General features: G+C 35.1%; 2 protein-coding genes across 9 annotated transcripts; one reads left to right on the top strand and one right to left on the bottom strand.

The window, feature by feature from the left end:
* Positions 1–1,030: 1,030 nt before the first annotated feature.
* LOC132603676 (uncharacterized) lies at positions 1,031–15,855 on the top strand. Of its 8 annotated transcripts, none has more exons than XR_009568487.1 (5): positions 1,040–2,275; positions 8,396–8,622; positions 11,157–11,357; positions 12,044–12,248; positions 13,942–15,855. XR_009568487.1 is itself a non-coding variant. In XM_060316817.1 (3 exons), the coding sequence occupies exons 1-3, from the start codon at positions 2,052–2,054 to the stop codon at positions 9,335–9,337; spliced, it is 567 nt and encodes a 188-aa protein (XP_060172800.1). In that variant the 5' UTR covers positions 1,031–2,051; the 3' UTR covers positions 9,338–10,140. The 8 variants fall into 8 exon arrangements, 4 of the variants coding, with proteins under 4 accessions (XP_060172800.1, XP_060172801.1, XP_060172803.1 ...); XR_009568486.1 differs by having other exon boundaries at positions 11,983–12,248; XR_009568485.1 differs by lacking the exon at positions 11,157–11,357 and having other exon boundaries at positions 1,037–2,275.
* LOC132603675 (probable sulfate transporter 3.4) lies at positions 12,785–18,620 on the bottom strand. The gene is made up of 12 exons (XM_060316816.1): positions 18,007–18,620; positions 17,051–17,258; positions 15,852–16,023; positions 15,656–15,721; positions 15,150–15,263; positions 14,952–15,068; positions 14,570–14,696; positions 14,050–14,336; positions 13,775–13,965; positions 13,604–13,689; positions 13,436–13,512; positions 12,785–13,339 (listed from the first exon to the last, which is right to left on the bottom strand). Exons 1-12 carry the CDS (start codon positions 18,422–18,424, stop codon positions 13,184–13,186), a joined length of 2,019 nt encoding a protein of 672 aa, XP_060172799.1. The 5' UTR covers positions 18,425–18,620; the 3' UTR covers positions 12,785–13,183.
* Between the last annotated feature and the right edge of the window lie 8,826 nt (positions 18,621–27,446).

Below are 27,446 nucleotides of genomic sequence, written 5' to 3'. Positions count from 1 at the left end.
AACAAATACAGTATGATTTTATTTTGGTGATTTATCTTTTCCGTGTTGTTTTCTTCAACTATACTGCACATTTTTGAATTTTTTTTTCGTTATCTAACTTTTCTGAACTTCTCGAATGGGCTGAGGGATCCTTCTTACAAGGGCAGCAATAACCAGCAGCGGAGAGTAGAAGGATAGAAGTGTTTGTTTTTTATAACCTCTTTCTTTCTGAGATAACATTGATATTAAATAGAAGCAATATTAGTTATTATTATATCAAAATTATTAAACTAATGAATAAGTTGGCAATGAAAGATCCTACTAACTTCTGCAAGAAAAATCTAACATTTTGTGATTACCATTATGGTAGGAATAGATCGCAGACATAAAGTTCTCTTGACCCTCTTTAACTAACATTGATAAACTCTATTTGCTTTCTTGTAATTATTAGTAAAAGAAAAAAAGTTACAGTATTATAGTTAATGTTTATACTAAGTCAACTTTTATTCCTTTAAACATTCTTTTGTGTGTGCGCTTATGCACATACATAATATAGATTCGATCGATGACATAACTATTTACGAAACAAAAAGTTTATTGCAGTAAACTAAGAGTAAAATATTGACAAAAAGAGGCTCATTCTAAGCTGATAATACTGCTTACTGATGGTATATTAGATATCTTCTAGATTTATCGATTATTCTTGACGCACGAGAGTTGAAAGACTGAAAGTCTTAAACAATAATGTAATTCGTTCTTTTAATTTGTATTTTATCGGCTATAAGCTTCTTTACTATTTTGTTTGAACATTAACTTCTTTAATTTTTATTTCGTCTTCATGTTATTTAACTATTAAGTAGAAGAAAATTAAAAAGAAACAAAATTCCTGTTATCTAACACAAGTAGAGATTTGTAATTTAATCATTTAATCAAATATATAACATTAGTTATCATCTGCATATAAGAAAAAAATTAATCCATTTTCTTTCTAATAATTTTAAAGGAATAGTAACACAGTTTGAGAGGATGCAAAAAGGAATATTAATACAAAATTAATAAGCCCGGATACAACACTAGAAAGATCAAAATCAAACACATCTTTCAATGGAGCAAGCATTCCGCTAAAACCGTATATATTATGCATTTAATAATCATAATTTCTGCCTCTATGAACCAAAGGAACTGCTACTAGTAATAATATTCGTCACACTTCATTTTCTGCTATCAAATGTACTCCGCTACGGTGCGGTTGCTCACTGCAACCCTTTTATTATCCAGAATTAGATTCAGATTTAATTTTGAAATTGCTTTATTGCAATTTTCAATCATTGCAATTCATGCTTCACTATTAGTTTTCCTTCAATCTTGATTTAGATCAGATATTGTCATGTTGGTGTATTTTGATTTAAATGAAAGAGTACTTTGGTGGGTCTTTATTTTTGTGGCAAAACTCAGAAAGAGTCAACAAAGATTGTATTTTTTTTGTGTTTGGAAAAACAGGCATTTTGTTTTTGAAGAACCCGGCTACAAACATGAAAGATTGTGTTTTTGTGTGTTTTGAGGTTGAATTATAATTCAGATATGATAGTACTTTTTTGGGTTTGGAGGGAATTGGAAAAGTACGCCTTTTGGTTTTGAAGAACCCGGAAACAAGCATCAAAGGTTGTATTTTGAAGTTGAATCTTGATTCAGATTAGATAGTATTTTGGTGGCATTCGAGGGAGTTGGAGAAATTGTGTGTGTGTGTGTTTTTTTTTGTGGGGTGGAAGAACTCAGCAAGACTAATCAAAAGATTTTATTTTGATTTGTTTTGAGGTTGAACTATACTGCAGATCAGAGAGAACTTCGGTGAGTTTTGAGGAAATTGGAAGTTTGTTTTTTGTTTGTGTGGAGGAACTCACTAACAGTCATAAAATATTGACCTTTGGTGTATATTGAAGTTGAACTTAGGTTCATCAAAGATTGTACTTTTGGTGTGTTTTGTAGTTCAGATTAAAACATACTTCTTGTGGATTTGAGGGAATTGAAACATTGTTGGTTGTGTGTTGTTGGGGAAGAATTCAGCAAAAGTCATGTTCTATGGTTCAGTGGTATGGGATCCATGGCTAATTGTTGCCCAAATTGGGTTTCTTCAATGCATATACTATTTGACATTAGGGATATTCTTGGAAACTCTTGTAGGGAGTCGGGTTTCTCGGATGAGTTTTGTCTATTTCTTTGATTATGCCACTGTTACTGCTTCAACTGTCACCGGATGGTGCGTCATTGCTTCCTTTCTTCTCAGTTCACTTGCAGGGTGAGATTTGTTTTATTTTCTGTGTTTTCGCATATAAGTTCTGCAATTCCTTGTCAACGGCGTTCTGGTTAAGAGTTTTGTGATGTTTTATCGAGTCATAATGATAAATTGTGTTTTTTTAATTCCCTTTCTTGTGAACTTAGTCAGGTTCTAGTTTTGGTAGTGTGGTGAGAAAATTTTCACTATAAGCCTGTTTATCAAAAGAAAAAAAGAATCAAAACAAAAATGGTATAGAAAACTAGTTAGTCTGCACAAAAGGATGGTTCCTTACAAATAATACCTAGTCAACTTCATGGTGCACCAAGAAAGTAACTAATACTGTCATGTGTTCATTTATTCCGATATTTGTTGATTTAGTGGCTCTGTTAAATCAAGAATTGTCTAACCTTTTGTGCTGTAAAGACTGGTTGAGGATTCATTCTATTTGTGATGCTTTATTTGGGTTGGTTGTTTAGTATATTATGTTAGTGAATTGCCAATTTTTCGTATGTTCGCTCCTAACTGCAATAGGGGAAGTATGAGAAAGGATATTAATTTGTTGATATCTGTTTTTTTTTTTTTTTCTCCTTCCAAAAATCTACCCACCTCCACTCTTTGCTTGACCTAAAGTAGAATAAAAAAGAAAAAAAATAGATAGATGAAGACCTTATTGCCCAAAACCTGCATCACCAGTTAGTGATTTGTAGTAAATCAGTTTAGGATTGAGGTTCTATTTAGAGAGCATTTTTAGTTTTAGAGTACCCCTAATATGATCAAATCTAATTTATGAAGGGCTGATTGGAATAGGTGGTTTGGATTGAGGCATAGTACTTAATATTGTTGATATTGTATGCCTTCATTAGTGAGTGAAAGCATGCTAATTCCCATATCATAAGTCATTTTTGTTAGGAATAAATTGGCCACAAAAATAATATTCGCGGTATATATTAGCAATAAAAGCAGAATGCTAAAAACGACTAATCAACATGAATTAAAAGATCGATAGTGACTCCAAGATTTTTACGTGGATACCCTTCTGAACAAAGGAAAAACCAGGGGGCAATAGGAGCAACTGATATCCACTATAATGAGGAATTTTACACCTTGTAATGCCGACTAAAAAACTCCGAAGACCACTACGCACTCAAAAGAAATAACACTCTTTTGATTTTCCCACCTCACTACAATATCGCTCACATCTATTTTTTCCACAAACTATTTTCTTATACGCTATTTGTACAATTTTCTTATTCTCAGATATAGCTCTCTGAGTTTTCTCGCTCAATCGGTGTACTTACAAATGTGTTGAAGCTCTCAATTTTGAGGGGTAAAATTGACCGGCAGATGTCATTGATTACATCATCTAAATGCCAAAAGTCACGTTGACATTTGTGAATGCAATGAAAACATGGCTTGCAACCACCATCATTTAAAAATAGGAAGAATAACTTTCATGTTCATTTTGCATGCTTTCGTATTCATTGATGGGCTGGGCCCCGCAAATCTGGTATCAGAGCTTCGAGTAGCCGTGATAAATCCAAAGGTCGTGGAAAGTCCAAGTACCGTTCAAAAGGTATAAACTACTATGGTTGTGGTCAAGCAGTTCACGATGAGGAGGAATGCTTGCACCTGGCAAGCCAAGAGTCAGAATGAGTGGTTGACGCAGCAACATCCTACCACGCTACTCCGGTAAGAGAACTGTTCTGTAGGTACAAAGCAAGAGATTTTGGTACGATGAAGATGGGAAATACTAGTAACTCGAAGATCGTGGGGATCAGTGACATTTGTATCAAAAGCAAATGTCACATGCACATTGGTTTTAAAAAATGTGTGTCATGTACCAGACTTGCGAATGAATTTGATTTCAGGAATTGCTCTAGATCGAGATGGGTACAACCATTCAAGAATTATTTTGCAAACTAGAAATGGAGGCTCACCAAGGCATCATTGGTGATTGCAAAAAGAGTTGCTCGGGGCACATCGTACAAGACGATGGCTGAGATATGTGAAGGTGGATTACCTGCTGCTACAGATGACACACCTGCTGATTTATGGCACCAGAGATTAGGCCATATGAGTGAGAAGGGGCTGCAGATTCTAGCCAAGAAGTCACTCATCACCTTTGCCAAAGGCAAAACTATAAATCCCTGTGATAATTGTTTATTAGAAACAACACAGGGTACCCTTTCAAACAACTCCCGGCAGAAAATCAAATATACTTGATTTAGTATATTCTAATGTTTGTGGTCCATTGGAGGTTGAATCAATGGGAGGTAACAAATGTTTTCTCATGTTTGTTGATGATGCTTTACAAAAATTGTGGATTTATTTCTTGAAAACTACAGACCAGGCGTTTCAAGTTTTCAAGAATTTTCATGATCGAGTAGAAAAGCAGATAGTAAAAAATTGAAGCGCCTCCAAACTGATAATGGAGGTGAGTATACTTCAAGGGAGTTTGAAGAATATTTCTCAATCCATGTGATCAGATATGAAAAGATTGTTTCTGAAACTCCACGACACAATGGTGTAGCTGAAAGAATAAATCACACCATTGTTGAGAAGGTGAGAAGTATTCTCAAAATGGCTAAATTAAATGAGTCATTTTGGGGTGAAGCAGCTGCAAAACATGTTACCTGATTAACCCAAGTCTATCAGTTCCATTGGGGTTTGACGTTCTGTAGAGTGTTTGGATGGGTAAAGAGGTGTCCTACTCGCATCTGAAGGGGTTCGAATATAGAGCTTTTGCACATGTACCAAAGGAGCTGAGAACAAAATCGGAGGATAAATTTGTTCCCTGCATATTCATCGGATATGGAGATGAAGAGTTCGGGTACTAACTCTGGCATCCTTTAAAGATGGAGGCCATCAGAAGCAGAGAGGTAGTCTTCCGAGAAAGTGAAGTTGACTGCGGCTGATTTGTCAGAGAAGGCCAAGAAAAAGAATGGTGTAGTCCCTAACATTGTTACCATTCCTACTACTTCTAACCATCCCACAATTGTAAAAAGTACGACTGACGAGGTTGCCGAGCAGGGGGAGCAACCTAATAAGGTTGTTAAGCATGGAGCAACTTGGTGACAAGGTCGAGCAAGTGGAGCTCCGTACTATTGAAGAAGAAGAGCTATCACAACCTCTGAGGAGATCGGAAAGACAAGGAGTACAGTCATCCAAGCACCCTTCCGCAGAGTATGTGCTTATTAATGATGAGAGGGAATCCAAAAATCTTAAGGAGGTGTTGTCTCATCCAGAAAAGAACTGGTGGATGAATGCCATGCAAGAAGAGATGGTATCACTGTAGAATGGCATGTACAAACTGATTGAACTTCCAAGAGGTAAAATACCACTCAAGTGCAAGTGGGTCTTTAAGCTCAAGAAAGATGGAAATGGTAAGCTCTTCAGCTACAAATCTCGAATGGCGGTAAAAGGGTTCGAACCCAAAAATTGTATTGACTTTGGTGAGATATTTTCACTAATTGTTAAAATGACTTCTATTCGAACTATTCTAAGCTTGATAGCTAGCCTAAATCTTAAGGTGGAGCCGTTAGATGTGAAAACTGCATTTTTGCAAAGAGATTTGGAAGAAGAGATCTACATGGACCAGCAAGAAGGATTTAAAGCAAAAGGGAAAAACACATGGTGTGCAGATTGAAAAAGAGTCTGGATGGGCTGAAATAGGCGCCAAGATAGTGGTATAAGAAGCTTGACTCATTTATGAAAAGTCAAACATTTACAAATACTTTTTTAGATCCATGTGTATACTTCAAAAGCTTTTCTACTAACGAATTTATCATATTGTTGTTGTATGTGGATGGCATGTTGATTGTAGGACAAGACAAGAAGTTGATTGCCAAGTTAAAGGAAGACCTATCCAAGTCATTTGACATGAGCAAGAAGACATGTCATGAAATTGAGCAAGAAGATATGTCCTAAAACAAAGGAGGAGAAAGAGAGCATGGCCAAAATTCCATATTCCTCTGCCATCGGAAGTTTGATGTATGCAATGGTATGCACTAGACCAAATACTGCTCATGTAATCGGTGTTGTCAGTAGGTTTCTTGAAAATCTTGGAAAAGAATGCGGGGAAGTAGTCAAGTGGATACTCAGGTACCTGAGGGGTACTACAAGAGACTCTTTGTGTTTTGGAGGAACTGATCCAATCTTGAAGAGCTATACGGATGCTGATATGGCAGGTGACCTTGATAATAGAAAATCCACTACTGGATATTTGTTTACATTTTCAAGAGGAGCCATATCATGGCTGTCGAAGTTGCAGAAGTGTGTCTAACTATCTACAACTGAAGCACAATACGTTGTCGCTGATGAAGCTGGCAAGGAGATGATATGGCTGAAACAGTTCCTTCTAGAGGTTGGATTGCAACATGAGGAGTATGTGGTATATTGTGACAGTCAAAGTGCAATAGACTTGAGCAAAAACTCCATGTACCACGCAAGAATAAACACATAGAGGTGAGATATGTTGTTGGGACCCTTTGAGAATGTTGCCGAACTCGTGTTAGATCCTCCAAAATGCATAGCTTTTGAAGAATCCGACGCACCCAGAAATGTTTTCAAAGAGTGAGAAGCACCGGAGGTGAGATACCATTGGACTTGTGAGCAAGTGGAGACGAATCATTCCAAGTCAAGAAGATTCATATGAGTGAAAATCCTGCAGACATGTTGAACAAGGTGGTACCAAGATACAAGTTCGAGTTATGCAAGAAACTTGTCGGCATACACTCAATCTATGATATGACCCCAAAGAGCACAAGGCCTTTCACCCATAGCCAAGGGAAGGAGCTCCAAGCCTTGCAAGCTATGTTCATGAAACGAGGAGCGTTGGAGGCACTTGAAGAGCAATTTGCAAGAGTCTACAACATATGGATGATTGCTTGGGAAGGAGGTGAAGATCAATTGATGGAAGCCACAAAAAGTGGTTAGGATTTCAGCTCAAGTGAAGAAGAGCCATGTGGGGTTATTTGTGCAGAGGCCACTTTTGGGCCTTTGTTGTAATAGGAAGACTATATATAGTTGCCTTCGTATTATTTTATCCCACACCTTGACAATTGATGAAAAACCTATTTCCTTAGTTTTCTACTTAGTTCATAGCTTGAGTGACTACTCTAGTTTAGTGTGTGATTCTATTGTTGTGGATTGAACCTTGGTTTATGATTCTCACATGAACTTGTTCACTTGTGGAATCATCTGTATAGTGTAGTTGCTTTTGATTGTTTCTAATTGAAGGGTTTGGTATCCAATCCAAGCTTGTTGTTAGATCATTATTTCTTGTGTCTCACTCCTATCTTCCAATTTCTTGCAATTTCCTTTTTGTTCATCTTTCATCAATTTGAAATTCTAGGGTTTCACTTTAGGGTTCCTTAAAAGCCTCAGAACTCTTACATGTTTTATGGGAAGATATTCGACTTGGAATTGGTGAGATAAAGGTTATATCTTTGAGTTATTAGGGTTTCAGGTGTTAGAATTCGAACAAATGTTACCTGTGTTTTAAAGTATTGATCTTTTCAGCTTCTTCTTTGTTTTGGAGATTTTATTCTTTTTGCTGGGGAGGTCTGGATAAACTCTAGCATCAAATTATTAATATTTGTTAAATTTTAATTTAGTTGAATAGTACTTTGCTGTGTGTTACATATTCTTCAGTTGAATTTAAGATACATATCTTTTCAGTTTCATCGCGTGTATTCCTAATGGCGTTGTATTCCTATTATCTTTCGTTCCTATAATATTCGTTAAATTTTGACTAACATCAAAGAGTACTTTACTGGCACTCCTTGTGTTACATCTTCTACAGTTCTATTTGCCAAATATAAATTGGTGGAAACGGGGAAGATGGACCGTATAATGGAAGAAAAGACAACAAATGCAAATGCAGTACCAAATAAGGCCAAAAAAATAGTGAAGAATAAATTATGTATTTTACTTCTCCTCCAAAGCTGTATACTCTTTTTTCTTTCTGGGATAAGGTAGATGCTCCAAAGTCGTATACTTGTGCCACCCCTTTGTGGTTTTTTCTTACACATGTTGTTCCTCAGGTGACAAAATATTGATCTGTGAATAGCTTCCAAATTTACAGAGAATTTGATTGACCTGTATAATTATATTTCCAGTTTGTCTTGTTGCCCAAAACAGAGCTGGCGTTTTACTATATGTTATTGAGAGAGCAAAGAAGTGCCTGGATTTTTCTGCAACACTCTACATCATCCATCTTTTTATATGCATTGTATATGGTGGTTGGCCTTCCTCAATAACATGGTGGATTGTGAAGGTTACTGGTCTTGCTGTGATGGCATTGTTAGGTGAATATTTGTGCATAAAACGTGAATTACGAGAAATTCCCATTTCAAGATACCGATCAAGTAAGCTCCTTTTCTCTCCATTTCCCACCTAACTGATTATAGAATCACCATCGTTTTAGGAAAAGCTTTATTATTTTCTATAATCTCTCTATCTTGTTGGCCTATGTGTTGTCACTTTGATTTTGGTCTCTTTCAGCTATTCTAATGTTTTTTCCTTAGGATTTGTGATTGTTGCCGTTTCTTAATTATGATGTGAATTGGCATTCTGTTGATGTTCTCTGTCCATTCTTATCTATATTTACTTCTTTATATTTCCTTGTTAGTTCTTGTACATTTAGCTATTACACTTGAGTGGCATGAATTGATTGAACCTGTTAAGGTGAACTACAGTGGTAAAATTAGTTTTGTATATGTCGTATGTCGCCAGAAGTTCATTATAACCTCATCTTCCTCAGTATTCCATAGCATGTAAACATTTGTATCTATATATTGAACTATACTGGTAGTTTTCTAGAAAATTTCACTTACTATGGTGCTTTGGCCACTGGTTGTCATAGCTATGAATGAGGTTTCATGGATGAACCTTGAGAACACTAACCCGAGTGTTTTGGAATTCATATATTGGATACAAGTTAGTACTTATATGTGATGTGTTCAAGGTTATGAACAAAAATTAGAGCGTTGCAGTTACAAATTTGGGATTATTACCACAAACACAACAAAAAAGAAAGGCAGGGAGAGGGAGTCAGCATCTGAAGAAACTGATGGGAGTTAATGGGATAAAATTGCAGAATATTGCGCTGAGACCTCGAGGTTGACTTTGCCTTGAACATGATTCTCTTTTCTACATGAAGTAAAGTGTCTTTCTTCCACTTGCCAGTTAACTTCCCTTCAGTAATTGAATAAGATGCTGGGCTTTATAACTGAGAGGTTCGTCATTGTCAGCGTTATGGAAATTAAGTTGCCATGGATAAAGAGGGATCTTTTAGATTTTCTGACAGTAATAAATAAATTAGAGTAAAAATTGTCAAATTGTACCAGGTGTTTGGGGTTTGTTCTGATTATGTCCCCTTCATCCATCAGATTTTGAATTAGTTGATGTAATTTCTAGAATTTGAAAAATATGTCTGGGATGCCATTAGCCTTATTCAGTACCTATTTTCCCAAATGTGTATCTTAGTGTTTTAGCTGATCCCCAGTATTGCAGTATCAATGTGAAAATGGCGACATCGTAGGATGACTTTTCATTCTTCCTGTAATTTGGTTAAAACTTCTTTTTCTGTGAAGGAAACACTGTGCCGAGCAACTCAACCGCTGATATATCTTCATGAATCCCCTCTTTAGAAACTTAAGGCGGATTCTTCGTAGAACTCAAGGCCAAGTACTATCCAATTCATGTCATAAGAGGACTTGGCCTTTAGTTATGCTTAGGATCCATATTTGCTTAGCAAAAGTGTGAGGGGCCACAAACCAAAGAAGGAATTGAGGGTTTAGTTTTTCTGTAACCATGGTTACCCCCCAACCCCACAAAAAAAAAAAAAAAAAAAAAAGAAAAGAAAAAGAAAAAGAAAGAGACAACTAGATTTTAAGAGAAAATGGAGAGTTTTCTTAACGTTACCTTTTTGTCGTGCTTGAATCACCTGATCGGAAGATACTGGTAATGCGGCCAAAAGCATTTCAAATACAACAACAACAACAACAACCCAGTGAAATCCCACAACGTGGGGTCTGGGGAGGGTAGAGTGTGCGCAGACCTTACTCCTACCAAGGTAGGGTGGCTATTTCCGAAAGACCCTCGGCTCAATAAAAAGCATAAAAGGAGGTCAGATAAGGCTAAGAAATTCAAAGCGATATGGAAATGCAAATAACGAAAGCGACACAGGTAAAATAGGATAATCAAAGTACAGGAAATAACAGATAATAGCAGAAATCAAAGCACAAGAAATTATACTGCGATAATGCGACTACTAATAAGGAAGGATAACGAGACTATCTACTAGTCTTCTACCCTAATCTGGGTCCTCCAAACCCTTCTATCTAAGGTCATGTCCTCGGTAAGCTGTAACTGTGCCATGTCCTGTCTAATCACCTCTCCCCAATACTTCTTCGGCCTACCCCTACCTCTTCTGAAACCATCCATGGCCAACCTCTCACACCTCCGCACTGGGGCATCTGTATCTCTCCTCTTCACATGCCCAAACCATCTCAGTCTCGCTTCCCAAAAGCATTTCAAATACGTATCTTATTTTATAGGAACAAAATTAAGAGATTAGGAATACACACGACGAATTTGAAACCATCCAGCATTATGGAAATTAAGTTGCCATGGAGATGGATCCTTTTCCTATGCTTTGGCACCTCATCTTTACTTCTCTGGTTTTATTTTAGTTGGACGCTGCAGTTCTTGTTGGGGTTGTATCACTGTGCCCCATGATTATCAGAACTTCAATCCTTTAGAGGCTCAGAGACTCATCATGAAATGACTTTAATGAACTATAATGACATGCATATTATTCGAAGTACACATCATACATAAAGTCTAGAGAGCTATGTATTTCTGCTAGTACAACTAACTTGAAATTCATCATGTGTAGGTGTTTGACTAGGTAGATGTTCAACAGCAAATAGCATTTTTCCTTTAGTCATGCAGCGGTGGTTTCTTTGACTCATTCTATTTGAGAATTGAAGTTTCTCTATGCAATTTATTTCTCATGCCTATGGCAATGACATATCGGGGACTGCTAGGATAACACCAAATGCATAGAGCAAGACAAGCTAAGCAGCCGAATTATTAGGTGATTCCTGTTGAATCTGAGTAAACTTGGAAAGAAGTATAGCAACTGTTATAGATGTTCGTTGTTGCCAAGCTACCTGTATATTCACTCAGGATTGATCACTATTTTTCTAGATCAAGCTGCAATGTTTTGCAGTCAATATTCTGATCAGTTAACTAGAAGTTATTTGATGATCCTATTGTTCTGGTTGGCGTGTCTTTCCATGTGTTTGAACCAGGATAAATGCAAATAGTCAAGGAATTTGTTTGAGTTACTAATATATCAGCGTAATTTTCCAGCTCCTTTTCTTTTGGCTAAATAGGAGAAAGAACTAGTACATTACTGGGCATATTGAAGAAAACTTGCTAAATGTTAACCTTATGAAGTTCTATTTAGAACATGTAGAATGGGAATCGAAAATCTTTAAATGGTTCAATGGTGAATTCTGTTCGATCTGAGTAAACTTGGAAAGAAGTATAGCAACTTTAATGCATGTTCGTTGTTGCCAAGCTACCTGTATATTCACTCAGGATTGATCAATTTTTTATATGTCAAGTTCAATATTTTGCAGTCAATATTCTGATCAGTTAATTAGAAGTCATTTAATCCTACTTGTTCCTGTTGGCTTTTCTTGTGTTTGAACCAGGACGAATGCAAATAGTCGAAGAATTTGTTTGAGTTACTAATATATCAGAATAATCTTCCAGGCCCTTTTCTTTTGGCTGAATAGGAGGAAAAACTAGTACATTACTGGACATATTGAAGAAAAGTTAAATGTTTACTTTATGAAGTTCTATTTAGAACATGTAGAATGGAAAGCGAAAATCTTTGAATGGTTCAAAGTGCACAAAGAGATGGTACAGCAAAAACATTTCATCTTGCTTATTGATGAATGAAGAGAAAAAATTGGAGGTACTTGTTCAAATCAAGTTCGGAACCTTTTTTTTTTTTTTTTTTTTAAATTCCTTTCCTTCATGAGTCTGCTGCTTCCTTAACATGGGCATTTGTTATGTATGTTGATTCTTATCTCATGGTAATAATGACACAAAGTATATTTGTGTTTTATGACAATGGGAAGTTAATTATTAGACGGTTAGTGTCATATAAGTTTCGTATAGAATGAGAAACATGGTCAGTGCGGATTCATATAGTTTATCTAACTTGTTTGGATTGAGGCATATTTATATAGCCGATTGTTTAAGATTGAGGCATGGTAATGGTAGATGTATCAGAAGTGTCATATAAATTGTACAAGAAGAAAGATTAGGGTCTGACAACTTGTAAATGTAATGTGCTTCAAGTCCCAAAAAATAAAATAAAAAATCAAGAGCCATAACACTAATCTTCATAAAAATTAAAGTTGTATTAAGCTTTTCACTTTCCACCCTTCACTTTACGATAATCTTTTGTTTAAATTCTGAGTTTGAGATTAGCATGAAAGGGAAATAGAAAAACAAAGAAATTAAGGATTTTTTTTTTAAATAAAAAATAAATCTTGAACATGATGAGGACTCAAATAATTTGAGTCAACAAACTATTCTCCGACATTACAATTTTTCAAAATTTTCAAAAAGACTTCTCGGGAATTACTGATTGAGTCGATTCAACAAAAAAGATATGAAACTTCTGAATGTTGCTTGGATCGAGTTAAGTAAAGATTAGCTACATAGTTAAGTGGGGAAATACCCAAGGATTACAGTGAATTGAAATTCATACACTGTTTCAACTTTGAACGAAATTCTAATATAAAAAACTTCAACTAACGATTTGATATTGTAAGCTTTCCAACTTGAGTTGGAGTTGTATCATCACATGCCACTTCAATTTTTTTCTTGACAATGCAAATCTTATACTGACAATTCAGGTTCATTCTTCCACAAGGATGAGATATCAGCCACTGCTTCAGAAACAGTTAGATATATTCCCTTTAATCCAAAGCCCTCAAGAGCACTAGATTCATGCAACTTTTCCATAACATTCCCACCTGGATTTGCCAGCACAAGCTGAAAAGTAAAAAAGGACAACAAATGTTTGTAAGAAAAATATTTGACTAATGAAGGGAAACAAAGAAGCATATTTTATGTAGCTGATAGATTTACCTTAAGAGATCGTTTATCCAGCGTCCTTCTTAGTTCACATATAGTGTCGATTCCACTTGAATCTATGGTTGATACAGCTGGTGAAGGAAGACATAATTTTGTTACTCAAACATATTGGATACAAAAGATGAGCAAATGTTAGTCATTTTTTTTTTCTCTTCAACTGACCTGTCATGTCGATAATTACACATTTGATTGCAGTTTCTTTGTTGGCTGCTATCCTCTCTTCCTCTTCGCGGATCCATCTCAATATCCTGTAGTTACAAAATGTGAATTTCAAGTAAATAAAACTGTGAAATAAATCTAACAAATTAGCTTAACCTTATGTTAGTAACTAACCTTTCTTGTAAGTAGGTAGAATTTGCAAAGTAGATAGGAGCTTCTACAGCTAGGATCAGGAAAGAAGGAATTCTATCCGCTGTTTTGTATCTGTTCAAGTTTTGATATACTTGAGTTCCAGGAATTTTTCCCAAGACATTAATATTTGGCCTTGTAACATGCAACAGGATCTTAAAAACCGAAACTCCAACCTAAAGTTTCATGATCAAAAGCAGAATACATCAGGTACGAGAAAAGAATATATTTTAAAGTGAGACTTTTGAAGAGAAGCTTACTGCAATGGCGAGGCCGAGAGGTACTGAGATGAAAAGAACACCAAAAAACGAACATAAGCAAGCCAGGAAATCGAACTTGTCAACTTTCCATAGACGGAATGCAGCTTGATAATCGATTAGGCCAATCACTGCTGTTATGATGATTGCTGCCAAGATGACGATGGGGGTGTAATAGAACAGTGGCATTAGAAACAATAGGGTGATTAGCACAGCTGTTGCCATTATTATGTTTGAAACGACCGTTTGTGCCCCAGCATTGTAGTTTACTGCTGATCGAGAAAATGATCCTGTAAACGTAAAACTTATCTAAGTAAAAAGAAGAGAGGAGAAAATCTTACTTATCTATAATGAAATCTAAAACCACAGGCCAATGAGGCCGGTGGCGGAGCCACATAGGCCGAAACACCCTTCGTCAGAAAATTATACCGTGCATATTTAGGTCAATAATTACTTTCTATAGATATGTATTAAATTATGAACACATGACATTTCTAGCTTTGCCAGTGAATGAGGCTGGTACCTGTTGTAACATAGCAGGATGAACAACATCCAGCCATGTTCATTAGTCCAATAGCCATCATTTCTTTGTTTCCATCAACTTGGTAATTCTTCAAAGCAGCAAATGTCCTTCCTACTGCAATCCCTTCCTACAGGTCCATTAAAATGTCAATCACAAAGCAATCTTTATACACTGCTAAAAAAGCAGGAATTAGTAACGGACAAATTCTATAGCTAAACAACAAATTTCATTGCTAATCCCATTTAGCGACAAATCATCACAAAAACATGTTAGCTATTAGCAATTCGGAGACAGATTAGCGACGAAGTTCATAGGTAATTTCAGTTTTTTTCTTTAGTGATATTTATGTGAGAATTGCTTGTGATAGTTACCAATGACTTACTGTGAGCGCCAAGATTCCCGATACAATGCCAGTTTTGATGGCAAGAGGCAGATAAGGGCCACTCAGAGTTAACATGTTCATTGAGGGTGGATTTAGACCCTTTTGCAGGTGTCCGATCTGCAATAACTCCAAAGTTATTTTCAGTTTTATTCTGTCTAAAAACTAAGGATGGACGTAAAGCTGATGCATTTTACTTACAGTTTGAATCCCATGAGCTTTCGACTTAAGGATGGAGACTACGAGAGTTGAGATAATAACCGAGGCCAATGGAGACGCTGCTGAAAGCCAGAATTTTTTTGGATTCCTTGTGCTCTGTTATCACAGAGGAAGATTCAAAGTCAAAACCTTTATTTAGAAAATCAGTGCTATAGGAATTAGCGATAGATGCAGCAAAATCCGTCGCTAATCCAATTTAACGACGGATTATTAAAAAAAAAAAAAACTGTTAGCTACGAGCATTTTAGCGACAAAGTTTGTAGCTAATTCCTATGTTGCCTATGTTGCCTGGACTCTTCAAAAATGTCGACAGGTGTGTGTTGGATACTCCAAAAATAGTGCATTTTTGGAGAATCCGACATGGGTGTAGCAACATTTTTGGAAAGTTCGATTAACATAGGCTAATTCTGGTCCTTTTTGTAGTGAATGAACAAGGAATGAATATTAATCAGCATATAATGCTTTCTGTAAATAAACCAAACTCTTACTATTTGCCTTGTTGTTAGCAGGAAGACCAGGAAAGAAACGCCCATAACAATGGTTTGCCAGGACCACTGCAAAGAGATAAGAGAGAGTAAAATTACTAAATATGATTTGTTCTGTTGACAAAGATTATATTGTTGCTTTTTCCACAATCTTGGTAACTCAGGAGTTGTAAAATTAATTAAAGAAGTTTCTTCTTACTTCATCTTTGTGTTTGAAAACGGAAGCCAATACAGGAACTATTTGCATCTGATTTGTGAAGTGGACCATTCCTAGCAACCCTTTCAGTTGTTGCAATGAAACTATCACTGCTGCACCAGCCATGAACCCAACTAGAGTCGCCTTTGACAGAAAATCAATGATAAATCCTAACCTGCAAACAGAGACGGATCCAGAATTTAAGTTTTATGGGTTCAATATTTAAGGTTCTTAGCATTGAACCAATTATATCTTTAAAGTTATGTGTTCATATCTACTATTTGTTACAATTTTCATGAACTTTTACATATAAAAATATGCTCTGTTTCGAAAGTACTGAGTTTAGATGGACTTGATGTCGGTATGTTACATCCGCCCTCTGCCTGCAAACCATGAAATTTAAGTTGCACGCCATTTGACCTAACTGAGCTCTAAAATAATCCGTAAACACATGCTAACGAATTTTAAAATTCTTAGAAGTAAATTTTTGAGAACCTTTAGTTTACTTGAAAACAGAGTTAGAATGAAATGGACTTGCATACCGTGGAAAGGATATATGGATTCATATAGCCCACACAACTAATTTAGAATTAAGGCATATAGTTGATCGATAAAGTCGAGTAATTTTGCAATTCAATACTCAGCTAACTTCAAATTCTCTCGACTTATGGGTCAGTAACACTATGTTTATATGGCTAAAGACTATTCGAGTTAGCATAATAGAAACAGTAGAGTTCCTTTTTTTTTTTTTGGTTTTAAGTTGAAAGTTCTGTATTTACATTATTTGTCGGAATCATTTTTTTTGCCGCCAGCTATATTTGTTACTTATTTTAAGACCGTGCATAAAAAATCCAGTGTCCATTTTATACGGTGCATAAAATTCCACTCCCTTTCGTTTTTTGTTGCTTTTATTAGTGCAAGTGCCGAATGTCTCTAAAAATGATTCTTCTGGGATATCTTTCCAAAAGGTTTTTTTTCCCACTTAGTCATTGTAGTACGTTACTTAAGCTATCTTTATTCTCCTCTTTTACTGTGTTTTTGTTTTTAAAATAATGAGTCTATTAGAAAGTCAAATTAACAACTTTTATGTTACCAATTAACAAAAGGATTTAGGTTATATACACTAACAATTCCTTCTATGTTACCAATTATAACATTTATATAATTGTGTAAATATTCCTTAAGTCGAACAAAATTAATACCTGAAAAATCCGAGTGAAGCCTGAAATAGTCCAGCAAAAAGGGTAGCTGTAAAAGCCAACTGAAGGTAAAGAACTGGCTCTTCAGTGTAAGAAACAGCTTCACTCAACATTGTGCCCATTACAAGTGATGCAATTGAGACTGGACCAACTGCTAAGTGTCTCGAACTCCCCAAAACTGAATAAATCAATGGTGGCACAAAGCTTGAATCTGCACATATCATATCCATTAGTTCTCACCCTTATATTAGTAAATATTTTAAATTGATTATAGTGTGATTTTTATTTACAGAGGCGGTGAAAAGCACAAGAATTAATAGATTATCGTATTTGATTAAGCACATTTACCCTTCAACATGGACGGTAAACTTTACAAGCTGCGGGTGCATCACTTTTCATTCAAAATACCACACACAATTCATAGTAAGTACTCTGGAACTATTCTGAACCGACTGATATAAAATCTTGCATGTCTCTGCCTTCAATTAATAAAAGTGTAGACTCCACTAATAAATTATAAACTTAAAGTAACAGATCTCATTTCCTTGTAACCCTTTATAAATTTGTTTTCAGTTTATGTCTTGTTTGAAAAAGATATGAAAAGAAAAAAAGACGAGATTTTTGCACGATTATTTATTTTCTTCTATTGAAATTGTATTGAAATTGTAAAGCGCTATGTGCACCAATTTCCTCTGATCTGCCAAACTAGTTAAAAAGTTGACTATGTATTCTTTATAGTATCAATTTGCAGCTCTATGCTACCCCACTTCGTTCCAATACAACTGAAACCCCATTATAATTGTAAAAAAATGTTAGTAAATTTTAAAAACACACAAATTCCATTACTTAAAAATCAAACATATATGGTAACAAAAATTAAAATTTTCCTTTTGATTAAGAGATAAAAAGGAAAAATTAGATTTTCAAGAATAGTAAAATGATAAAATGTGGCAACTTACATAGGCCAACAATAGGTGGCAAATTAGCAAGTTTAGCATAGCTAATTCCCTGTGGGATAGCAAGACTAGCAATGGTGAGTCCAGAGATGATATCAGCCCTTAATAGCTTGAGATTATACTGAGGGCCCCACTCAAAAACAGGAAAGAAAAACTGAAGACCTAAAACAAACTTCATCAAACATGTTTGGTTCTTGAACTTATGAAGTGGATCATCTGGGAAAAATACTTCCAACAGCCTTTGCTTTAGTTTTTGAAGTGTTGTTTTGTGTGGTGGCAAGCAAACTCTGTGCACTTCAAGTGGTTCATGATTCAATATTCGTAATTCTGTACGGTGTTGTTCGGACTCTTCAAAAGTAACAAATGTCTCATTGCATGCATGGCCTGATAAATCTTCCACTCTGGTTGAATTTAGTCCCATATTCTAATTTTACAAGAAAAAAAAGGTCTTCGAATTCAGACCGACAAATGAATAAAAAGAGAGGCGAGTGTACTTTAAAACTAAGTAAGAAGTGGTGAGAGTACTTGTCAAGAATTTGCAAAGGAGGAAGAGTTAAGAGAGAAGAGGACTAGTAGAGAGTTAAGAACTAGGCAGTTGTTTGTTGGTAAATATAGGAGGACACTCACCATCCTTTTATAGGGGCAACATTAACTATCACCATCCCCAAAGAAGCCCCAACCTAATAAAAAGGAAAAAAGGAAAAGAAAAACAAGAGGTGGTGCTATGGCAACATTCAAAGGACAAGATTTTTTTGGTTTTTGTTTCCTAATGTTACAAAAAAGAAGTCTAAATTTCTTTACAATATTTAAAAACAAAGGCGGAGTTAGATTTGAAGTTTATGGGTTCCAGATTTTTAAAAAAAGGAAATTAATGGGTTCTTGATAATTTTTATTAATAGATAGTATTAATTAGTGGATTTTATAGAATTTGTGCCAAAATTATTGGATTTTGCCGAACTCGTAATAAAAATGATAGCTTCGTCCCTGTTTACACGTGAATCAGATCATTTAAAAGACAATTAGTACAAACTTTTATGATTAGTATTGATTGGTAGCATGAAAAAATTTGGAAGTTACCTGTTATAACATATTAAATAATTTTGAAAATGTAATTTTTTTTTAACACTATATGTGTATGTATCTTAAATTCAAAAATAAAATATAAAAGGACCGATGTTGGAATCGGCATTGATATTAAGATGGAATATGTGGTATTAATCAAGAGTTCATTGCTTTTGTAGCTATTTGGTGTCCAGGGCATGATCAATATTTTAGTCTGTCATGGCTACTTTTCTTTCCTGTGTCATCTTCCGCATCATAAAAGTAACATTGTTGTATAGTAGTTGGCTAGAGCTATGCAGGTATTGATAATTAATGTAGGGATTAATTATGAGGGAATTTTTACAGAGTTTGGTTATTCATGTATTAGTTATTCCATCTTCTATCCTGCATAAAATAATACATAGATTTTTCTCATAACTTATGCATGTATTAGTTATGCGGATTTCTAAATTGCACAAATAAAACACCACATAATTTTATACATGAATAACTTGCCTCATAACCAACTATCAAGTGTGGTATTACTTATGCAGTATTTAATACATGAATAACTTTCCTCCTCACTAGCTACCAAAATATGTGTAATGTTCTCCCTCGATATCTTCATTTCTACAAGCTAGAACTCTCTGTTGCATGTGTTTTAACATTAATTATGTCAAGAATTTATATTATATATAACGAAAGAGTAATGAAATGAAGTCATATAAGTTACTACCGAAAGAGTAATGAAATGAAGTCATATAAGTTACTCTTATCTCAAACCCAATGTCAAAAATTATGGTCAGATTAGGATGTAAGCCCTTAAAATGTCTTCTATTTAACTATCTGCCGTCGAATTGGTTTAATTTTTTTAAAAAAATAGACAGATAAAATAGTTATTAATTTCTTGGTGTCTGCGCTATGATCTATTTCAAAATAATATACATTCCCTTGGTCTATATACACCATCTATCCCATATTATGTGAAGATGTTTGACTGAAAGTATAGTACGTTTATGAAATAATTAAGGAAGACTTTAGATCCATAAGTTAAATATCAGAAATGAAAATACCAAAATTACTTTTATAACTACCAATAATTTAAATGAGTGCTAGTGAGAGTTCCACACAATTTTTCATTTTTTTTCTCTCTTAGGAAAAATGAACTTCTATACCAAATTGGTCAAAATAAATAATGTTATTAAACGTAAAAACAAAATTGCTATTTTAAAATTATTTCAAAATAGCGACTACTATCATTCTTTTTACAATAGACTAAAAAAAAATTATCTTATAGAATAGGATATAGGTACTATATTGGTTGAGTGAGAATGAGTATATTCCATTTAGTAAAAAGCGCACCAGAACATATTCGTTTGTTTGATAATTATTATCTTTTGAAATATTGGGTTAACAGGTATGGATTAATTACTTAAAAGTAATGTTGAAGTTTCTGTTTCTCCCAACTTTAAAACATGTTCAAAATTTTGTTCACATTGAGAGGACAACACTTCAAACTTAGTGGTTTTGTAAATTGTAATCTTGCGATGTTCGAAGTGTTGGAGAATGCAGTCACTAATGAGAAGTGACAGCCCCATCAACATTCTATCTAATCCGAAAAACAAGGAGAATGAGGGTGTGTTCGGTAGGAAAATTCAGGAAATAAGCAGGTATTTTATTTATTTTTTTGTGCTTGATATCAGAAACAAAAAAATATTATCCTAAATGCTGTGGGAGAAGGGGTGGGGGTGGGCATAGGGGTGTGGTCTGGTGTAACCATCATGGTGAGGATAGGGACTACGAGAGTGCGGGTGAAGATGAGGTGTGTTGGAGGATGGAAAAGACAGAATCAATGTGGAATATCACTTATGAAACTTCTTTTCCCTATTTTCACTATGTAAGTCATTTTCGTCATTTTTAAGGAAATATTTTTCTTAGAGATTTTTTTTTTTTTTTTAAATTTTGACCAACCGAATGTGAGAAATTGAAAAATATTTTCTTTCATGCTGAACACAATTGAGCCTTTCGCGCTCATTTAGCTGGTCTTTTTGGATGATCAACTAGGTTAAGCTTGGAATCCCGAACTCTCATAGAGCACAATAATAATTGAATTTTGGGTCTAACTCAATTCAATAGTTAATTCGTGAGGAAAGAGTTGTCAAAGACTATATAAGGAGATGGGATACTATACATTTTTTGTTTTCCTTCTGGCGTGGGACTCTTCAACAGTAAATCAATAATGTCACTAGTAATGCTGTTTTATCGAACATGTAATCATGACAAGATTCGATTAAAAACAATTCTTGATTAATTTTGTGCGCACACATTCATTGTAAGAAGGGAAAAGGGCCTGATTTACCCCTCTACTTTGGGAAAAGGTTCATATTTACCCCCCGTTATACTATCAGCCCGTTTATACCCCTATCGTTACAATAGTTGAAACATTTGCCCCTATTTTTAACCCCCCGTCCCTGATAGTATAACGGGGGGTAAATATGAACCTTTTCCCAAAGTAGAGGGGTAAATCAGGCCTTTTTCCCTTTGATTGCCGATTCTTCTATTTTTAGATAACGTTGCAAGTTTCCTAACTAGTTCTGATTTGCTAAAAGAACAATATACACAATAATTTTATGCAAAAGTAAGACATTGCTTCATCCAAAAGAAGGTTTTACAATGGACATATTATAACAACAATTTATCCAAACGAGGGCATTACATTACATTCATCCAATTTGAGGAAAGAAGTAGCCAAATTGGAGGCTATAAGTCATTCTCAAGTGATTAAAGTGTCAACTTTGGAAGACAAAGTAACAAAGATGTGGATGGTAATTATAGTTTCATTGGCACCTTTCGTGGGTTTCATTACAGCTCCAATGATGAAGTGATTGCCCTTACGAGACTAGTATTTATGTTTTTGGTGTAACTTGAAAAATATTATCATGAAGTTGTTTTAAATGCCTTTGTTTGGATGAATGTAATGTAATGCCCTCGTTTGGATAAATTGTTGTTATAATATGTCCATTGTAAAACCTTCTTTTGGATGAAGCAATGTCTCACTTTTGCATAAAATTTTTGTGTATATTGTTCTTTTAGCAAATCAGAACTAGTTAGGAAACCTGCAACGTTATCTAAAAATAGAAGAATCGGCAATCAAAGGGAAAAGGGCCTGATTTACCCCTCTACTTTGAGAAAAGGTTCATATTTACCCCCCGTTATACTATCAGGGACGGGGGGTTAAAAATAGGGGCAAATGTTTCAACTATTGTAACGGTAGGGGTATAAATGGGCTGATAGTATAACGGGAGGTAAATATGAACCTTTTCCCAAAGTAGAGGGTAAATCAGACCCTTGTCCCTTGTAAGAAAGACAAGTATTCTTCAAAATGTCGGGATGTAAAGAGGACTTTATTATTTAGATTATTGAATTGGCACTGTACGTAGTAGTAATTTTTATACTCCATGTTTTTTTGCTCTATTTTTCTCTTATTGACCAGACACCACATGCCATTATTTGTATACTTAAGATACATGCGTTATACATTTGTCGTCCTAATTTCCATTTTTTAAGAGAAAGCAATGTGGAATTAGAACACCACATTCATTGTGAGGAATGTCAGCAAAACGCTTTAATGGAAAGGGAATTGTTACTTGTTGAGTTCTTTTATCAATAACTTAAAATTAAATGTGTCATATCGGAACTTGAGCCGCGCGTATATCGGAAACAACTTCTCTATCTTTTAAGGTAGAGATAAAATCTGTGTACACTCTATCTTCCCCTTCCCCTGTTCCCCACACTATACCTCGTGGAATTATACTGGGTATGTTATTGTTGTTTATGTTAAAATATGTCATATAACTTTGATATTGTGATTTCAGGTCTTCTTATAAAAAAGGAAGAATTATAAATCTCCCAGATAATAGATAGAAATAACACCAATACATCCATAGGGGACACCCATAAAAGGAGTAGTTCCCCACTCGGGAGCTACTTTACTATATTCCATATTCAATGGTTTGAATAGATCTCCTGCCAATAGATGTTGAAGTAGATCATTCAAATCTAATAAACAAAAACGGCATTATAGTTTATCAGTAATATTTACTAGTATTAGGATCGCAGCCATATATGCAAAACATATATTAATATCCAAGAGTCTAATTATAGGCTAAAAATATAGCATTTTATTTTAACACTGTCAATACAATTTTTTTATAACTTGTATTTACTTTATTTTTATATTACCAAATCAAACTTATTATAATGTCAGATGTTATTGTAAAATATCTTAATTAATCGGATAACATAAAATAGTTAATTAATTATAACACTATCTATGAATAGAAAACTCATTATAAAATTTTGTAATTTGCCAAAGCAGGAGTGGAATTTCTTTTGGGATCTTTTACAGATAGTCGACCAGATTTACTATGTACTTTTCCTATCCAGTATACATAAATTATTCAGTAATTATATACCGGTAATACACATAATATACACAAATTATACATATGTTATATATCCATCGGCGTCGGCTATTTTTAAGCAGTTAGATAGATGGCTATTTGGGTTATTTCTTCATTTCTTTTTCAACGTGAATAAAGAATGGAATAGCTGAGTATTAGCGAAGAAAATCTGGCACCTACTTTCAACCGTCCAGATTATGCTAATCTTGGCCAGTAAAATAGATATATTCCATGCAACTTTCAATTCGGTGAATCTCCTTTTCTTCCCAATTTGATTGCTTGCCTTTTAATTCTACCTTTGCTAGTGTCATGTAAAAGTAAGTGTTCAAACTATATATGACCCCCTCGAATATCTGCTGCAAAATGCAAATGCAAAAGTTATTCTCCAAAAATATTAATTTTATTTTTTGCTTCAAGAAGTATTCAGTGGCTCCATACATCCTCCTGGAAACCTCTTCTTTATTCGAATATACATACACCATTCAAACTTTGGTTGGAATAGACTTGCATTCAAACTTTGGTTGGAATAGACTTGCATTCAAACTTTGGTTGGAATAGACTTGCCAAAGAAGCCAATGATAGCAATGCCACTTATCAGCTAATCAAATGGAATTTATAAGTCTTATTGCCAACATGTTAACTATCTATGGACACTTATATATTCTTTTTTCTTTTTTAAAAATGCTTTTCTCCTTTTGTGACTTCAAATAGTTAAACCAATATTTAGTTATCAGTTTTACATTATCAATATTTCTCACAAAGTCGTAGGATAGTTTTTGGTGTCAGTATCTACGTACTAGACTTCATCAAATGACACACAAGTTCACAAAAATTGAACTCATGAAGTGAAGTGTAGCGCTCCGTAACTTTTTAAACTAGACTAAAATTAACTGAGGACTAGATTTAGTGTCATTTGTACTTTACTTCTTAGCACTTTAATCGCAGTTTTTAATGTAAATTGTTGTATATGAGCTTATGTTGGTATGCTTGTATGAATAGGTACACCAAGGACCAGTGAAGGGTATTCCGAGCAGTTTGTGATTGATTCTGAGGCTGTGCACGTTGGTTAAGCGTTGGGAAGGAAGTTCCAGCATTTGAAGGCAGAATCTGACCACTGAAGGGTCTCATGCGCTGGCCATGCGTCACACAGCCAGAGCACAAAAACCCCATCCCTGAATCTCAGACAGGTCATTCGCTGGTCGTGCGTCGCATGAGCAAAACACAAGGAAGACCATGCGTCACATAGCCAGCGCACAAGAGGCGTTAGTAATCCTAATTTGATCGGGATTGGGCCAGCTTATCTCATATTTTCCCTAGCTTATAAATAGTCGTTTTAAACATTACATAGGCGGCTTAAACGATTTTTGAGACTTGTGAAACTCTTTCTAGGTTTTATTCCTGCTCATTTTTTTTACATCGAAACCCTATGTTATTCATGAATTCTAGCTTCCATTCTCGAATCATGTGTAACTAAACACCTATATTCTGGGGTTGTGGTTTAGCCATGAATATTGACGTTTGACAAGTATTTTAATCTTAGTAGCTTATTCGTATACAATTGTTTCTTTACTTCTGTGCTTAATTGCTTGATTGTCTCTGCAACAGTTGAGTTCTATTTACTAATTGATATACGTGCTTGGGAAATACGTTGTTAGTTTAGAGAAGGAGTAAACAGATTGTGATCTGATTATCCCTATAGTTGGGCTAGGATTTGTGACTAGGATAGGAATATGCTTAGTTACCCCAATCAATTACATACCGTGCTCTTATTGCATTCTTGATAAGTTAAGACATAGGAATATAGGAGGCGAATTACCTTGAATCGGCAAGTAGTGGTTCAGAAGAATATTACTAGATTAATAATCCGGTTAATTAGCAATTGTGAACAAAGTTACTAAGGTAGGATGCTTGAATGACTCAATAGGATTGGTGAGCCAACCATGACCCTGTAATATTTCTAAAATCTTGATAAAAGCAACTCTCAAAGATGTTTGTAGCATAATTCTAGTTTACATTGTTAGTTATCTAGTTTACATTGTTAGTTATCTAGTTTTCAGCATTAAGTTACAAAACAAACAAAGCTTTTATTCATTACTTGCATAATTAGTAGCAATAGTTTATTTTCGTGAAAGTATTGGTCATAAGTCTCTGTGGGTTCGACATCCGATTTTATATAATCACTATATTACTTGTACGACCACGTACATTTGCGTGTGCGTTTGGACGCAACAGACATGTTGATGAACGTTTAGTGTAGAAAATCATGAGACCGAGAGAAAGTTATATTGTGTAATCGAGTGTTTTCAGATGTGTTACAATGCCAAAACATGGTTGTATTTATACAAGTCCTAGTATGCTAAAAGTTAGGCTAGAGATAACTCCTACAATGACTTAGATTTCTACAAGATATATGACTATTACATTGAGTTGAATCAAAGTCTACAATGCTATCTAATGATGCTGATCTCGTGTAGGCTTATCCCTGATCTCGTATGGGTTTATATGCTTATCACATTCAGCTTCTTCAACACTTCCCGTCAAGCTAGTGAGAGGTGGAATTAACACTCCTAGCTTGCTTCGAAAACTTGCAAACCTCTGCTTAGTTAGTGTCTTTGTACGAATATCAGCTAGCTAGTTCTTTGATCTAACAAACCTTGTGGCAAGTTGACCGCTAGAATATTTTTTTTTCCTAATAAAATGATAGTCCGTCTCACCATGATTTGTCCTACCATGCATTACTGGATTGACTGTCGGATATAGTGCACTCAAGTTATCATAAAATGTGTTGGTGCAGTCTTTAAACAGGTGCCAGTGTCATTGAGATGTATGTTATCCATGTCATTTAGCTGCTGCTGAAGCTAGCTAGTGTTCTATATTCAACTTCTCCACTAGATTTTGCCCCGTATGATGTTTCTTGGATGTCCAAGATATACATTTAGCTCCAAGATAGATATTGTAGCCTGTAGTTGATCTTCTAGTCATAGGACATCCTGTTAGGTGTGGAATTGGCCAAACAAGTCAATTCTTTTGTTCACATAGTCGTGATGTAAGCGCTTACCTCATAATAGTTGTGATGTAAGCGCTTACCTCATCATAGGAAATTCATTCCTATAAATAGGTAGCTTATGGTTCATTTGTAAGAAATCATTAAGATATTTTGCTATACACATCCCAAGAGAGAAAAAATCTAAGAGAAATACTCTTAGTGAAAGGCCTAAGTAAGAGAAGGTCTTTGAGAGAATTTTCTGTGGTAAAATTCTTGAGTGTAATTGGGATTGGGGTTGTGAGGTTGAGTGTTGTAAACACTTGTAATATTTCTTCTTTAATAAGATCTGCAGCAGCAACGTGGACGTAGCTCTCACATTGAGGGTGAACCACTATAAATCTGTGTGTGCTATTTATTCTTCGCTTACATCACGGCGTAAGTAGGTTCTGTCTAAGGAGGTTGGTATTTAAGTGGTCCAGCTGTAACCCTCCAATCTTTCCTGGGAACCTGCTTACAAAGGTCGGATTTGGGATTTAAATCCTAACACATCCTCCCTAGTCTGCATCAAAGAAACCGTATAACCTGAATGGTGACTGGAACAAGATCTTCAAACCAAACTGAACTGTGCCATTCACATATTTAACGATCCTTTTGACAGCTCAGTAATGAGCATTGTTTGGACTTTGCATAAATTAACCAAATTCACCGCACGAGTTATGTCTGGTCTTGTGAGAGTTAAGTATTGTAGACTCCCAACAACATTCCTATATAGTGAAGCATCCTACAACTTGATGTAGACCATGCTTATGTGCTAGAGTTGTGCTCACTGATTTAGCAAGTGATGATTAGATATTCCTGAGTTTTATGAGCTTATTTGATGCGATTTTATGTGAAGTTAGAGATTCTACATCTGGATATTTCTAATTTATTTCATTTTGCATCTAGGTGAAGAC

This window comes from Lycium barbarum, chromosome 7 (assembly GCF_019175385.1).
Source record: "Lycium barbarum isolate Lr01 chromosome 7, ASM1917538v2, whole genome shotgun sequence".
NCBI lineage: Eukaryota > Viridiplantae > Streptophyta > Magnoliopsida > Solanales > Solanaceae > Lycium > Lycium barbarum.
Note: the sequence above shows the minus strand (reverse complement) of the source record. Positions and strands in the feature narration are given on the sequence as shown.